At 39.7% G+C, this 14,325-nt stretch overlaps 1 protein-coding gene across 4 annotated transcripts in view; it reads right to left on the minus strand.

The window, feature by feature from the left end:
• LOC128222483 (aminopeptidase N-like) overlaps positions 1-14,325 on the minus strand; it is a 114,458-nt gene that overhangs the window by 64,261 nt on the left and 35,872 nt on the right. For all 4 annotated transcript variants that reach the window (XM_052931507.1, XM_052931508.1, XM_052931505.1 and 1 more), the window contains exons 3-7: positions 11,311-11,504; positions 10,871-10,994; positions 6,421-6,643; positions 5,953-6,108; positions 3,285-3,402 (exon numbers count right to left, since the gene is read on the minus strand). In XM_052931507.1, the coding sequence (XP_052787467.1) occupies positions 3,285-3,402; positions 5,953-6,108; positions 6,421-6,643; positions 10,871-10,994; positions 11,311-11,504 (815 nt within the window). The remainder of the gene's footprint in view (positions 1-3,284; positions 3,403-5,952; positions 6,109-6,420; positions 6,644-10,870; positions 10,995-11,310; positions 11,505-14,325) is intronic.

Below are 14,325 nucleotides of genomic sequence, written 5' to 3' on the forward strand. Positions count from 1 at the left end.
CTAGTAAAATAATAAAATAAAAACATAAGTGGATTTGACTCATCTATTGTACAACTATAGAGGAAACATATCCTAAAACACTATACTATACATTTACATTTCAAAGCACGAGCATTGTATCGAAGCTTGGACACAGTTTTAAGCACGCATACGTAACAACATAATTCTCATCATCACGGCGATTTGCGCAGATTAATTTGCAGCCATGACAACATATTGGTTCTTAAGCCGATTCCTAGCCAGTAATTTAAAAGTAGGGGGACTTTTTTTAGTACCCGACGATATGTCCCTAAATGACATGATTATGACGCGTATTTAGTGGATTGTCATCACATTCACACCTCTGGCAGTAAAGGCCAATCGTTGTAAATACACGACAAACGAACTTAATAAACAACAATAGTGTTGTAGGCAAAGTGTTTTTTATTCTCTTTATTGAACTTTTTCGAATGTTCGAATACCGATTTTGACATTCGAATATCAAACGTTTGATCGAATATTCGAATATTCGTTTGCATCCCTGTTTTATATACAGGTGTGTGGCAACACTAGACCATGGGCATGTATTGTTTTATATACAGGTATGTGACAACACTAAACCATGGGCATGTAATGTTTTATATTCAGGTATGTGACAACACTAGACCATGGGCATATATTGTTTTATATACAGATATGTGGCAACACTATACCATGGGCATGTATGGTTTTATATACAGGTATGTGACAACACTAGACCATGGGCATGTTTTGTTTTATATACAGATATGTGGCAACACTATACCATCGGCATGTATGGTTTTATATACAGGTATGTGACAACACTAGACCATGGGCATGTATTGTTTTATATACAGGTGTGTGGCAACACTAGACCATGGGCATGTATTGTTTTATATACAGATATGTGGCAACACTAGACCATGGGCATGTATTGTTTTATATACAGATATGTGGCAACACTATACCATGGGCATGTATTGTTTTATATACAGGTATGTGAGAACACTAGACCATTTTAAATACAGTATGTGGCAACACTAGACCATGGGCATGTATTGTTTTATATACAGGTATGTGGGAACACTAGACCATGGGCATGTATTGTTTTATATACAGGTATGTGGCAACACTAGACCATGGGCATGTATTGTTTTATATACAGGTATGTGACAACACTAGACCCTGGGCATGTATTGTTTTATATACAGGTATGTGGCAAAACTAGTCCATGGGTAGGTATTGTTTGATATACAGGTATATGAGAACACTAGACCATGGACATGTATTGTTTTATATACAGGTATGTGGCAACACTAGACCATGGGCATGTATTGTTTATATACAGATATGTGACAACACTAGACCATGGTTATGTATTGTTTTATATACAGATATGTGACAACACTAGACCATGGGCGTGTATTGTTTTATATACAGGTATGTGACAACACTAGACCACGGGCATGTATTGTTTTATATACAGGTATGTGGCAACAATAGACCATGTGCATGTATTGTTTTATATACAGGTATGTGAAAACACTAGACCATGTGCATGTATTGTTTTATATACAGGTATGTGGCAACACTAGACCACGGGCATGTATTGTTTTATATACAGGTATGTGGCAACACTAGACCATGGGCGTGTATTGTTTTATATACAGGTATGTGAAAACACTAGACCATGGCTATGTATTGTTTTATATACAGGAATTTGACAACACTAGACCATGGGCATGTATTGTTTTATATACAGGTATGTGACAACACTAGACCCTGGGCATGTATTGTTATATATACAGGTATGTGACAACACTAGACCACGGGCATGTATTGTTTTATATACAGGTATGTGGCAACAATAGACCATGTGCATGTATTGTTTTATATACAGGTATGTGTCAACACTAGACCATGGGCATGCATTGATTTATATACAGGTATGTGGGAACACTAGGCACTGGGCATGTATTGTTTTATATACAGGTATGTGGCAACACTAGACCATGGGCATGTATTGTTTTATATACAGGTATGTGGCAACACTAGACCATGGGCATGTATTGTTTTATATACAGGTATGTGGCAACACTAGACCATGGGCGTGTATTGTTTTATATACAGGTATGTGGCAACACTAGACCATGGTTATGTATTGTTTTATATACAGGTATGTGGCAACACTAGACCATGGGCGTGTATTGTTTTATATACAGGTATGTGGCAACACTAGACCATGGGCATGTATTGTTTTAAATACAGTATGTGGGAACACTAGACCATGTGTATGTATTGTTTTATATACAGGTATGTGACAACACTAGACCATGGGCATGTATTGTTTTATATACAGGTATGTGACAACACTAGACCATGGGCATGTATTGTTTTATATACAGGTATGTGACAACACTAGACCATGGGCGTGTATTGTTTTATATACAGTATGTGGGAACACTTGAATATGTGCATTTATTATTTTATATACGGTTGACCATCTTCGTGTATTTTTCTTTATACAATATGCGATAACAGTATATCATGTGATTATATTGTTTTTATATACGGGTGACCATGTGCATGTTTTGTTTTATATAATGTTATGGTGAGGTGACACTATTACATGTGCTATGTATTGTTTTAGCAGTCGAGTGTAATATTTCGAGAATTCATACAATTGAATTTAACGGGTTCCGACGAAACGGCAATCTGACCGAGAAAATTTGAAATGCATTTTATTGAGCATTGGCAAGTTGATGCTGTTTCATCATTACATGTATAATAATTGTCTCTATGCTTTACTTTTCTCTAAGTTGTTAAGTCGCCTAAAAGCTGCACTCTCACAGATTGAACGTTTTCACATTTTTATTTTTTTATTTTTTTGTCTTGGAACGAGCCAATTTTTGCGAAAATCCATGGAAACCAGTTATATAAGACTGCTGACAAAAAATAGACCGCAGATTTTTATATTCAAGTTCAAAAAATGATGTTCTATGCATTTTTCTTAAACCGTTAGTAACGGTTTAAGCCATAAAACATTAATTTTCGAACGGAAATATGAAAATCTGCGATCTGATCTTTTGTCAGCAATCTTTTATCATTGGTTTACAGATATTTACGCAAAAATTTGCTCTTTCCAAGACAAAAAATAAAGTTGTAAAATGGTAAATCTGTGAGAGTGCAGCTTTAAAGCAATATTTATACACATGTGTAACGTTGCTATGCTATTAAATAAAAAGCACTGAAATCAGACAGAAAGATCCGTCCACTGTACTCGCCTGAATGTTGTTTTCGGTGGTTTGCTCGATGTAGTCGAAGTCGCAAATGATAAAGGCCAGTAGGTAAGTGGACATCTTGGGGGTCGTTTCAAAGTGGTCAGCCACCCAATCGCCATCTCTATATACAACCATGAAATACATTAAATTAATATGTGTATTGTGGTCAATGGATATTGTGATAAAAAACCGAGTAGACAAGTTGCAAAAATGGGAACACTGGTTTTATACATTGTGCTCGGTATTAAAGTTAATGTCAAACGTGTGTTATCATGTTTTTGATGTCATACAATTAATTTGAACACATGCAATATATTGTTTCCGGTTTGATATAACCCCTATGTATCTTTTTGTAGAACGCATTCCTCAATGTTATTTTGTAAACTCCACTTGTTTGTCAACAAGTTAACTGGAAAACAATGATTGCTTTATTCCCATTACACACACACGCACGTACACGCACACACACGCACACACGCGCGCGCGCACGCACGCACGCACACACGCGCGCGCGCACGCATGCACGCACACGCGCACGCGCACGCGCACACGTCAGGATTATTTAGGCTGTAAGTCGACATATCGCTTCGCCTTGCCGAAGTTGGGCCGATGTTGTATTGAACAAAAGAAATCTAGTATTCATGCACGGGAGAGGACTGTTGAACCGTTATTGCGGTCCGCAACTTTTGTTGTCTGTCGTATGTTCAACTATAAATATCAGTACCAGGTATCGCCCATACCGAATTATGTTGATACAAAGCTAGCTGATATCGTTATCATACAAGACATAGTTTTATTGAACTTGTCAAGTTAGAAGTGTTAAAAATCTCGTCAGGAGATGGCTTACATACACATTTCCTTAACTCGTTGAATACAAATGTGTACTATATGACGACTCCTGACATATTCTATATAGACTACATAATAAAACACAGCTTTGAAATAAGTATCTATTGTGGACCAGTTTACCATGTCAACGAATCGTGCAAAAAACTATCGCAAACACCGATCTGCGTTTTATCAGCATATATATCTTCTAAACAAGCTGTGTGAAGTTAGCTAAACATACGACATTGGACATTGGACATTCAAAATCGAATGTTGTGCTGGCACGACATTGGACATTGGACATTCAAAATCGAATGTTGTGCTGGCACGACATTGGACATTGGACATTCAAAAGTGAAAGTCGTGCTAGCACGACATTGGACATTGGACATTCAAAATCGAATGTTGTGCTGGCACGACATTGGACATTGGACATTCAAAATCGAAATAGCACGACATTGGGCATTCAAATCGTGCTGGCTAGTTGTCTTGGTAATAAATATAAATTTTGGACCCATGATAGACAGAGACTTCGAATGGTCCTTTAAGATAGATTTGAGCAGTTCACGCGTCCATTAGCTGAATAATATGTGGCCAGTATTGTAGTCGAATTGAACTGCTTGTTTTATATTTGAACATTTATTGAGTGCGACATTTATAAAATGTTGCAGATGTTAGCCCCAATAAATTGAAATCTAAATTGTACATATAGTCATTGTATACATAAAGGCAGTAGATATATCACTAAATAATGATCCTTTACAATTGTAATTGTATAACCTCAATATGAATTATTGTTTGGTGAGACGCAATTTTGCAATCGATTGCGTATTCTTTTACTCATAAATTGTGTTTATTGCTTTAATTGTTGATATACAACATACGCCTTATTTCAATTTGGATATTTTTAATCCATCAAAGGTGGACACCCTGCTGTAAACCGGAATATGTTCAGTAAAGGTGTTATATTTTTATTGCTCAATATAATCCGCAGAAACAATAGCGCTTTAACTAGCTCTTTCATTTCACATTTTATTACTTTTATAATCATCAAAGACTTTTGTTTAAAAAATAACTTATACAAGGTATGCATACTTTTGGTGACCAATCAAAAAAACTGATATTAAAAAGGACTCGGCCATTTTGTGAACAGCACGACTTTCACTTTTGAATGTCCAATGTCGTGCCAGCACAACATTCGATTTTAAATGTCCAATGTCGTGCCAGCACAACATTCGATTTTGAATGTCCAATGTCGTGCTAGCACGAATTTCACTTTTGAATGTCCAATGTCCAATGTCGTGCCAGCACAACATTCGATTTTGAATGTCCAATGTCCAATGTCGTGCTAGCACGACTTTCACTTTTGAATGTCCAATGTCCAATGTCGTGCCAGCACAACATTCGATTTTGAATGTCCAATGTCCAATGTCGTGCCAGCACAACATTCGATTTTGAATGTCCAATGTCCAATGTCGTGCTAGCACGACTTTCACTTTTGAATGTCCAATGTCCAATGTCGTGCTAGCACGACTTTCACTTTTGAATGTCCAATGTCCAATGTCGTGCCAGCACAACATTCGATTTTGAATGTCCAATGTCCAATGTCGTGCTAGCACGACTTTCACTTTTGAATGTCCAATGTCCAATGTCGTGCCAGCACAACATTCGATTTTGAATGTCCAATGTCCAATGTCGTGCTAGCACGACTTTCACTTTTGAATGTCCAATGTCCAATGTCGTGCCAGCACAACATTCGATTTTGAATGTCCAATGTCCAATGTCGTATGTTTAGCTAACTTCACACAGCTTTCTAAACATACGAATGTGCAAAGTGGCCTACCTTGTTTGGTTGGAGATAATTGGCATGTTGGAGATAGAAATCATGTGGCTCTTTCGCACGAGTGTGACGTCAAACTCCGCCTTAACGGCGGGCTCGTCCATACACGGGAACGTCTTCCGGGCGTCTGTCGGCTGCATTTGGGTCGTCGCAATATGTCTGACGGATGAAATAGTCACAATTATCTTAAAGCATAAGGCTTCATATCAGGACGCCCCAACTTATGCTCATTCAATGTACACGTATGAAGGGAGATACAGGTCATCAAGGACAGGTCGAAATATTCTTAACTTAATACTTAATTATTCTTCCAGCATACGATAACAATTATACTGAACAATTCTGATACGTCGAAACCAATATTTGTTCCTGTTGTATGTGACACACTGGCTATTTTAGTTAGCGTAGACTGGGATGGATTAAAGTAAACTTGCTTTTACTACTTTTTTGTTAAAACAAGCCGTGTCTTACACAGTGGCTCCGTTCCTTGTGTAGGAACTTAGGTACAGCCCTGCCAAGTCAGGTAACAGGGGGCCATGGAATGAGGAGATCTCCAGGGTGTAGTTTTCTCCCGCAGCTAGAGTGTCCTTGGTGTGCACGATCAGGAACTGTCTCTCCATGTCGAATGAGTGGGAACTGTACATGTTTTTGCTGTCATCATTGATGTCATTTGGATGGAATACCGTGAAATTACCTGGAACGAAGAAACAACATCACGTTTCTTTTTTCCGTCGTTTCTGTACACAAGAAGAATTGCATACTGCTTTGAGTTTCATCGAAAACACTTAAGATCACAAAACGCAATTTTGTAAATAAATGAATAAACCATAAGCTCAAAGTGTTTATAAATGAGAATGACTGAGTGTGCACACGATACCATGTTTGAACATTTAACTGGTGTGAAATGTGAACTTACCCACCTACTGATTTTGAGTATATTGGACTTGGTTGTGGCTTTCATTCGTGTACTAAGTGTGAACTACCACAGTAGGCTAGTATAGTATTCAATATTGTTTGAATTACACAGTGTACATTCCCGGTCTTGTCTATGAATATTGTTTCGTCTCCGAAGTTCAATAATCATATTCTGGGAGGAAAATCTGAGTTTAGCTAAACTATTTCTTTATTTGAAAATTTCCAGTTAAACAATGCAAGTTGACAAATTGAACGTTTCCTTCATTTATTTCAACAAATACAAGGATGAGTGTGTCTCAATGGTAGCGCGCCAACCTGTTATATACAGATCTCGTAAAATTATCGTTGTTCAATACTTTGATTGGGCCTATTCTTGTATACGGGTGTTTATCATTTTAAAGAAGTTGATAAATTACAAATTCGATTTTTAAAACATTTAGTCATTTACTATGTGTCAAAACAAGCAGACCCCAACCAATGCTGTTTATGGTAATAAATTCTGGATAAATATTATGAAAACTTTGACTCACCGATGAATAAATTATATGTATAACGATCAATGTAAATAAAATGAATGGCCCGTGCTGGGCGACTGAGATGAAATGTATTATAAGCCATTTGAGACTATTTTGTCGTACTGTGCATTGAATACATATTTTAAATACGAAGAATATCTTGGTTAAACTGAAAATTATAACTTATGCAAACACTTTTCTTCCATTACGTTATCTGCTTGCGTAGGAAATTCAAGTCGGAAGATATATTATGCAAATGTTGTAACGCAAATGTAATTGCAAATAAATGCCATCTCTTATTATACTGTATTAAATTCATACATTCACGCTTTACCTTGCTGAAATAGCATGGCCAAATTTAGATATGTTTAAACGAATTATGTTAAGCTAAAGAACAATTAAGAACTATAATAAAGAAGCCATGGACTGAGGCAATACTTTCCTTATACAATACTATGCTCACTTTCATAATAATGTTTAACTTTGTTATTTTTTTTTATTTTTTTAATAACATATCTTTATATATATATATTCTTACAAAATGTCTATTATTACTTATTCCTATGTCCTATAGCTCATATGATGTCTTTGTCGTTGTAAATAACTATTCTATGTGTTATCCTACTGTTGCTCGTTTCGGACGTGAAGTGTGTGAAGTGTGAACTTTCTTTGGACGTGAGTTTGTTAGTGTGAAGACTGATCCGACCGTTGGGCGTGAGGGTTTGGACCTTACCGTCCAGTGTGGGGTTGTTGGTGTGAAGTGTGAACCTACCTTCGGAAATGAGGTTGTTGGTGTGAAGTGTGAACCTACCTTCGGGAATGAAGTTGTAGGGGTGAATTGTGAACCTACCTTCGGGACTGAGATTGTTGGTGTGAAGTGTGAACCTACCTTCGGGAGTAAGTTTGTTGTTGTGAATAGTGAACCTTACTTCGGGAGTGAGTTTGTTGGTGTGAAGTGTTAACCTACCTTCGGGAGTGAGTTTGTTGGTATGAAGTGTGAATTACCTTCGGAAGTGAGATTGTTGGTGTGATGAGTGAACCTACCATCGGTAGTGAGTTTGTTGGTGTGAAGTGTGAACCTACCTTCGGGAGTGAGTTTGTTGATGTGAAAGATGAACCTACCTTCGGGTATGAGATTGTTGGTGTGAAGTGTGAACCTACCTTCGGGAGTGAGTTTGTTGATGAGAAGTGTGAACCTACCTCCGGGAGTGAGTTTTTTGGTCTAAAGTGTGAAGCTTCCTTCGGTAGTGAGTTTATTGGTTTAATGTGTGAAGCTCCCTACGGGGGAACGAAGTGTGAACCTTTCTTCGGGAGTGAGTTTTATGGTGTGATCCTACCTTCGGGAGTGAGTTTGTTGGTGTGATCCTACCTTTGGGAATGAATTTGTTGGTGAAGTGTAAACCTTCCTTCGGGAGTGAGTTTGTTGGTGTGATCCTACCTTCGGGAGTGAGTTTGTTGGTGTGATCCTACCTTTGGGAATGAATTTGTTGGTGAAGTGTAAACCTTCCTTCGGGAGTGAGTTTGTTGGTGTGATCCTACCTTTGGGAGTGAGGTTGTTGGTGTGAAGTGTGAATCTACCTTCAGTAATGAGTTTGTTGGTGAAGCGTGAACCTACCTTTGTTGGTGAAGTGTGAACCTTTTTTCGGGAGTGAGTTTGTTGGTGTGAAGTGTGAACCTACCTTTGGGAATGTGTTTGTTGGTGTGATCCTACCTTCGGGAGTGAGTTTGTTGGTGTGAAGTTTGAACCTACCTTCGGGAGTGAGTTTGTTGGTGTGAAGTGTGAACCTACCTTTGGGAATGTGTTTGTTGGTGTGATCCTACCTTCGGGAGTGAGTTTGTTGGTGTGAAGTGTGAACCTACCTTCGGGAATGAGTTTGTTCATGTGAAGTGTGAACCTACCTTCGGGAGGGTGTTTGTTGTTGTGAAGTGTGAACCTACCTTCGGGAGTGAGTTTGTTGGTGTGAAGTGTGAACCTACCTTCGGGAATGAGTTTGTTGTTGTGAAGTGTGAACCTACATTCGGGTGTGAGATTGTTGGTGTGAAGTTTTAACATACCTTCGGGAGTGAGTTTGTTGATGTGAAGTGTGAACCTACCTTCGGTAGTGAGTTTGTTGTTGTGAAGTGTGAACCTACCTTCGGGAGTGAGTTTGTTGGTGTGAAGTGTGAACCTACCTTCGGGAATGAGTTTGTTGTTGTGAAGTGTGAACCTACCTTCGGGAATGAGTTTGTTGTTGTGAAGTGTGAACCTACCTTCGGGAATGAGTTTGTTGGTGTGAAGTGTGAACCTACCTTCGGGAATGAGTTTGTTGTTGTGAAGTGTGAACCTACCTTCGGGAATGAGTTTGTTATTGTGAAGTGTGAACCTATCTTCGGGAGTGAGTTTGTTGTTGTGATGAGTGAACCTACCTTCGGGAGTGAGTTTGCTGATGTGAAGTGTGAACCTACCTTCGGTAGTGAGTTTGTTGTTGTGAAGTGTGAACCTACCTTTGGTAGTGAGTTTGTTGTTGTGAAGTGTGAACCTACCTTCGGGAGTGAGTTTGTTGTTGTGAAGTGTGAACCTACCTTCGGGAATGAGTTTGTTGTTGTGAAGTGTGAACCTACCTTCGGGAATGAGTTTGTTATTGTGAAGTGTGAACCTATCTTCGGGAGTGAGTTTGTTGTTGTGATGAGTGAACCTACCTTCGGGAGTGAGTTTGCTGGTGTGAAGTGTGAACCTACCTTCGGGAATGAGTTTGTTGTTGTGAAGTGTGAACCTACCTTTGGGTGTGAGATTGTTGGTGTGAAGTTTGAACATACCTTCGGGTGTGAGATTGTTGGTGTGAAGTTTGAACATACCTTCGGGAGTGAGTTTGTTGATGTGAAGTTTGAACATACCTTCGGGTGGGAGATTGTTGGTGTGAAGTGTGAACCTACCTTCGTGAATGAGTTTGTTGTTGTAAAGTGTGAACCTACCTTCGGGTGTGAGATTGTTGGTGTGAAGTTTGAACATACCTTCGGCAATGTGTTTGTTGGTGTGAAGTTTGAACATACCTTCGGCAATGTGTTTGTTGGTGTGAAGTGTGAACCTACCTTCGGGAATGAGTTTGTTGTTGTGAAGTGTGAACCTACCTTTGGGTGTGAGATTGTTGGTGTGAAGTTTGAACATACCTTCGGCAATGTGTTTGTTGGTGTGAAGTGTGAACCTACCTTCGGGAATGAGTTTGTTGTTGTGAAGTGTGAACCTACCTTTGGGTGTGAGATTGTTGGTGTGAAGTTTGAACATACCTTCGGGAATGAAGTTGTTGTTGTAAAGTGTGAACCTACCTTTGGGAATGTGTTTGTTGATGTGAATTGTGAACCTACCTTCGGGAATGTGTTTGTTGTCGTGAAGTGTGAACCTGCCTTCGGGAATGTGTTTGTTGGTGTGAAGTGTGAACCTTCCTTCGGGAGTGAGTTTGTTGGTGAGTGTGAACCGACATACGTACAATTGATTGAATGAAAGGTGAACTTACCGTCGTACGTGAGTTTTTTGCTGTGAAGTGTGATCTGGTTCGTGCTCTGTCGACAGTTGAACAGGATTTTTATTTTTCCAGCAAAGGTAAAGTTCGCTGGCTGTAGCGGTGCGTACATGTCAGGCTGAAAATGTGCCACCAGTCTTAATACAATGTGTATCCGTTTTTTTAGATTATGATTATGAATTAACCATATCTTTCTTAAATACACAATAGCAATACACAATAAGTAAAAACCAGAATTTAAATGATTTTATAGTAGATATTGGTCCAACATGTGCACACAAGTCTTAAGACTAGGGAATGCAGCTTCAAGATGCAAGTTTCAAAATATATAAACAAACTTCCTAAGTTATATCATTTTATAAAATGGCACGGCTCTATATTTCATGCATTAGAAAAATGCAGTACACTCGACACACTGCACATGGGTGGTCTACCTGCAGTTCGACTGTATACAACAGCGGGTTGAGATCCAATGGTATTCTGACGTCAATCTTTGGGGCTGTCGTGGTCATGCCTTGTGTCGACGTCGTGATTACGTTATCGCGCGTTGTCGTGACTACGGGCCTTGACGTCGTGACTGGTGCTGACGTCGGACAGGGTGCCTGGCTTGGCTGGGAACACTCATTGCCTGCAAAACATGAGATTATAGTATGGTTTTATCGTTCCAAGTGTCCATATGATATTGTGGCTGTGTTGTTCCAAATGTCCGTATGATATTGTGGTTGTGTTGTTCCAAGTGTCCATATGATATTGTGGTTGTGTTGTTCCAGGTGTCCATATGATATTGTGATTGTGTTGTTCCAAATGTCCGTATGATATTGTGGTTGTGTTGTTCCAAATGTCCGTATGATATTGTGGTTGTGTTGTTTAAAGTGTCCGTATAATATTGTGGTTGTGTTGTTCCAAGTGTCCCTATGATATTGTGGTTGGGTTGTTCCAGGTGTTTATAGGATAGTGTATTTGTGTGTTTCCAAGTGTTTATAAGATAGAGTGGTTTTATTTTTCAAGTGTTCATTAGAAAGGGTGGTTGTGCTGTTCCAAGTGTTCATAAGATAGTGTGGTTGTGTTGCTCCAAGTGTTCATAAGAAAGTGTGGTTGTACTGTTCCAAGGGTTCAAGAGATAGTGTAGTTGTGCTGTTCCAAGTGTTCATGAGATAGTTTGGTTGTGCTGTTCCAAGTGTTTATAAGATTGTGTGGTTGCGCTGATTCAAGTGTTCATAAGATAGTGTGGTTGCGCTGTTCCAATTGTTCATACGATAGTGTGGTTGCGCTGATTCAAGTGTTCATAAGATAGTGTGGTTGCGCTGATTCAAGTGTTCATAAAATAGTGTGGTTGCGCTGATTCAAGTGTTCATAAGATAGTGTGGTTGCGCTGTTCCAATTGTTCATACGATAGTGTGGTTGCGCTGATTCAAGTGTTCATAAGATAGTATGGTTGTCCTGGTCCTAGTGTTCATAAGATAGTGTGGTTGCGCTGTTCAAATTGTTCATACGATAGTGTGGTTGCGCCGATTCAAGTGTTCATAAGATAGTGTTGTTGCGCTGATTCAAGTGTTCATAAGATAGTGTGGTTGCGCTGATTCAAGTGTTCATACGATAGTGTGGTTGCGCTGTTCCAAGTGTTCATAAGATAGGGTGGTTGTCCTGGTCCTAGTGTTCATACGATAGTGTGGTTGTCCTGTTCCAAGGGTTCATGAGATAGTGTGATTGGCCTGGTCCTAGTGTTCATGAGATAGTGTGGTTGTTCTGGTCTTAGGGTTCATGAGATAGTGTGGTTGCGCTGATTCAAGTGTTCATGAGATAGTGTGGTTGTCCTGGTCCTAGTGTTCATGAGATAGTGTGATTGTCCTGGTCCAAGTGTTCATGAGATAGTGTGGTTGTCCTGGTCTAAGTGTTCATGAGATAGTGTGGTTGTCCTGGTCCTAGTGTTCAGGAGATAGTGTGGTTGTCCTGGTCCTAGTGTTCATGAGATAGTGTGGTTGTTCTGTTCCAAGTGTTCATGAGATAATGTGGTTGTCCTAGTCCTAGTGTTCATAAGATAGTGTGGTTGCGCTGTTCCAATTGTTCATACGATAGTGTGGTTGCGCTGATTCAAGTGTTCATAAGATAGTGTGGTTGCGCTGATTCAAGTGTTCATAAGATAGTGTGGTTGCGCTGATTCAAGTGTTCATACGATAGTGTGGTTGCGCTGATTCAAGTGTTCATAAGATAGTGTGGTTGCGCTGATTCAAGTGTTCATACGATAATGTGATGCGCTGTTCCAAGTGTCATAAGATAGGGTGGTTGTCCTGGTCCTAGTGTTCATACGATAGTGTGGTTGTCCTGTTCCAAGTGTTCATGAGATAGTGTGATTGGTCTGGTCATAGTGTTCATGAGATAGTGTGGTTGTTCTGGTCTTAGGGTTCATGAGATAGTGTGGTTGCGCTGATTCAAATGTTCATGAGATAGTGTGGTTGTCCTGGTCCTAGTGTTCATGAGATAGTGTGATTGTCCTGGTCCTAGTGTTCATGAGATAGTGTGGTTGCGCTGATTCAAGTGTTCATACGATAGTGTGGTTGCGCTGTTCCAAGTGTTCATAAGATAGGGTGGTTGTCCTAGTCCTAGTGTTCATACAATAGTGTGGTTGTCCTGTTCCAAGTGTTCATGAGATAGTGTGATTGTCCTGGTCCTAGTGTTCATGAGATAGTGTGGTTGTTCTGGTCTTAGGGTTCATGAGATAGTGTGGTTGCGCTGATTCAAGTGTTCATGAGATAGTGTGGTTGTCCTGGTCCTAGTGTTCATGAGATAGTGTGATTGTCCTGGTCCAAGTGTTCATGAGATAGTGTGGTTGCGCTGATTCAAGTGTTCATACGATAGTGTTGTTGCGCTGTTCCAAGTGTTCATAAGATAGGGTGGTTGTCCTAGTCCTAGTGTTCATGAGATAGTGTGATTGTCCTGGTCCTAGTGTTCATGAGATAGTGTGGTTGTTCTGGTCTTAGGGTTCATGAGATAGTGTGGTTGCGCTGATTCAAGTGTTCATGAGATAGTGTGGTTGTCCTGGTCCTAGTGTTCATGAGATAGTGTGATTGTCCTGGTCCAAGTGTTCATGAGATAGTGTGGTTGCGCTGATTCAAGTGTTCATACGATAGTGTTGTTGCGCTGTTCCAAGTGTTCATAAGATAGGGTGGTTGTCCTAGTCCTAGTGTTCATGAGTGTGATTGTCCTGGTCCTAGTGTTCATGAGATAGTGTGGTTGTCCCGGTCTTAGTGTTCATGAGATAGTGTGGTTGTCCTGTCCCTAGTGTTCATGAGATAGTGTGATTGTCCTGTTCCAAGTGTTCATGAGATAGTATGGTTGTGCTGTTTCAAGTGTTCATGAGATAGTGTGGTTGCGCTGATTCAAGTGTTCATAAGATAGTGTGGTTGCGCTGTTCCAAGTGTTCATACGATAGTGTGGTTGCGCTGATTCAA

This window comes from Mya arenaria, chromosome 16 (genome assembly GCF_026914265.1).
Source record: "Mya arenaria isolate MELC-2E11 chromosome 16, ASM2691426v1".
Lineage (NCBI taxonomy): Eukaryota > Metazoa > Mollusca > Bivalvia > Myida > Myidae > Mya > Mya arenaria.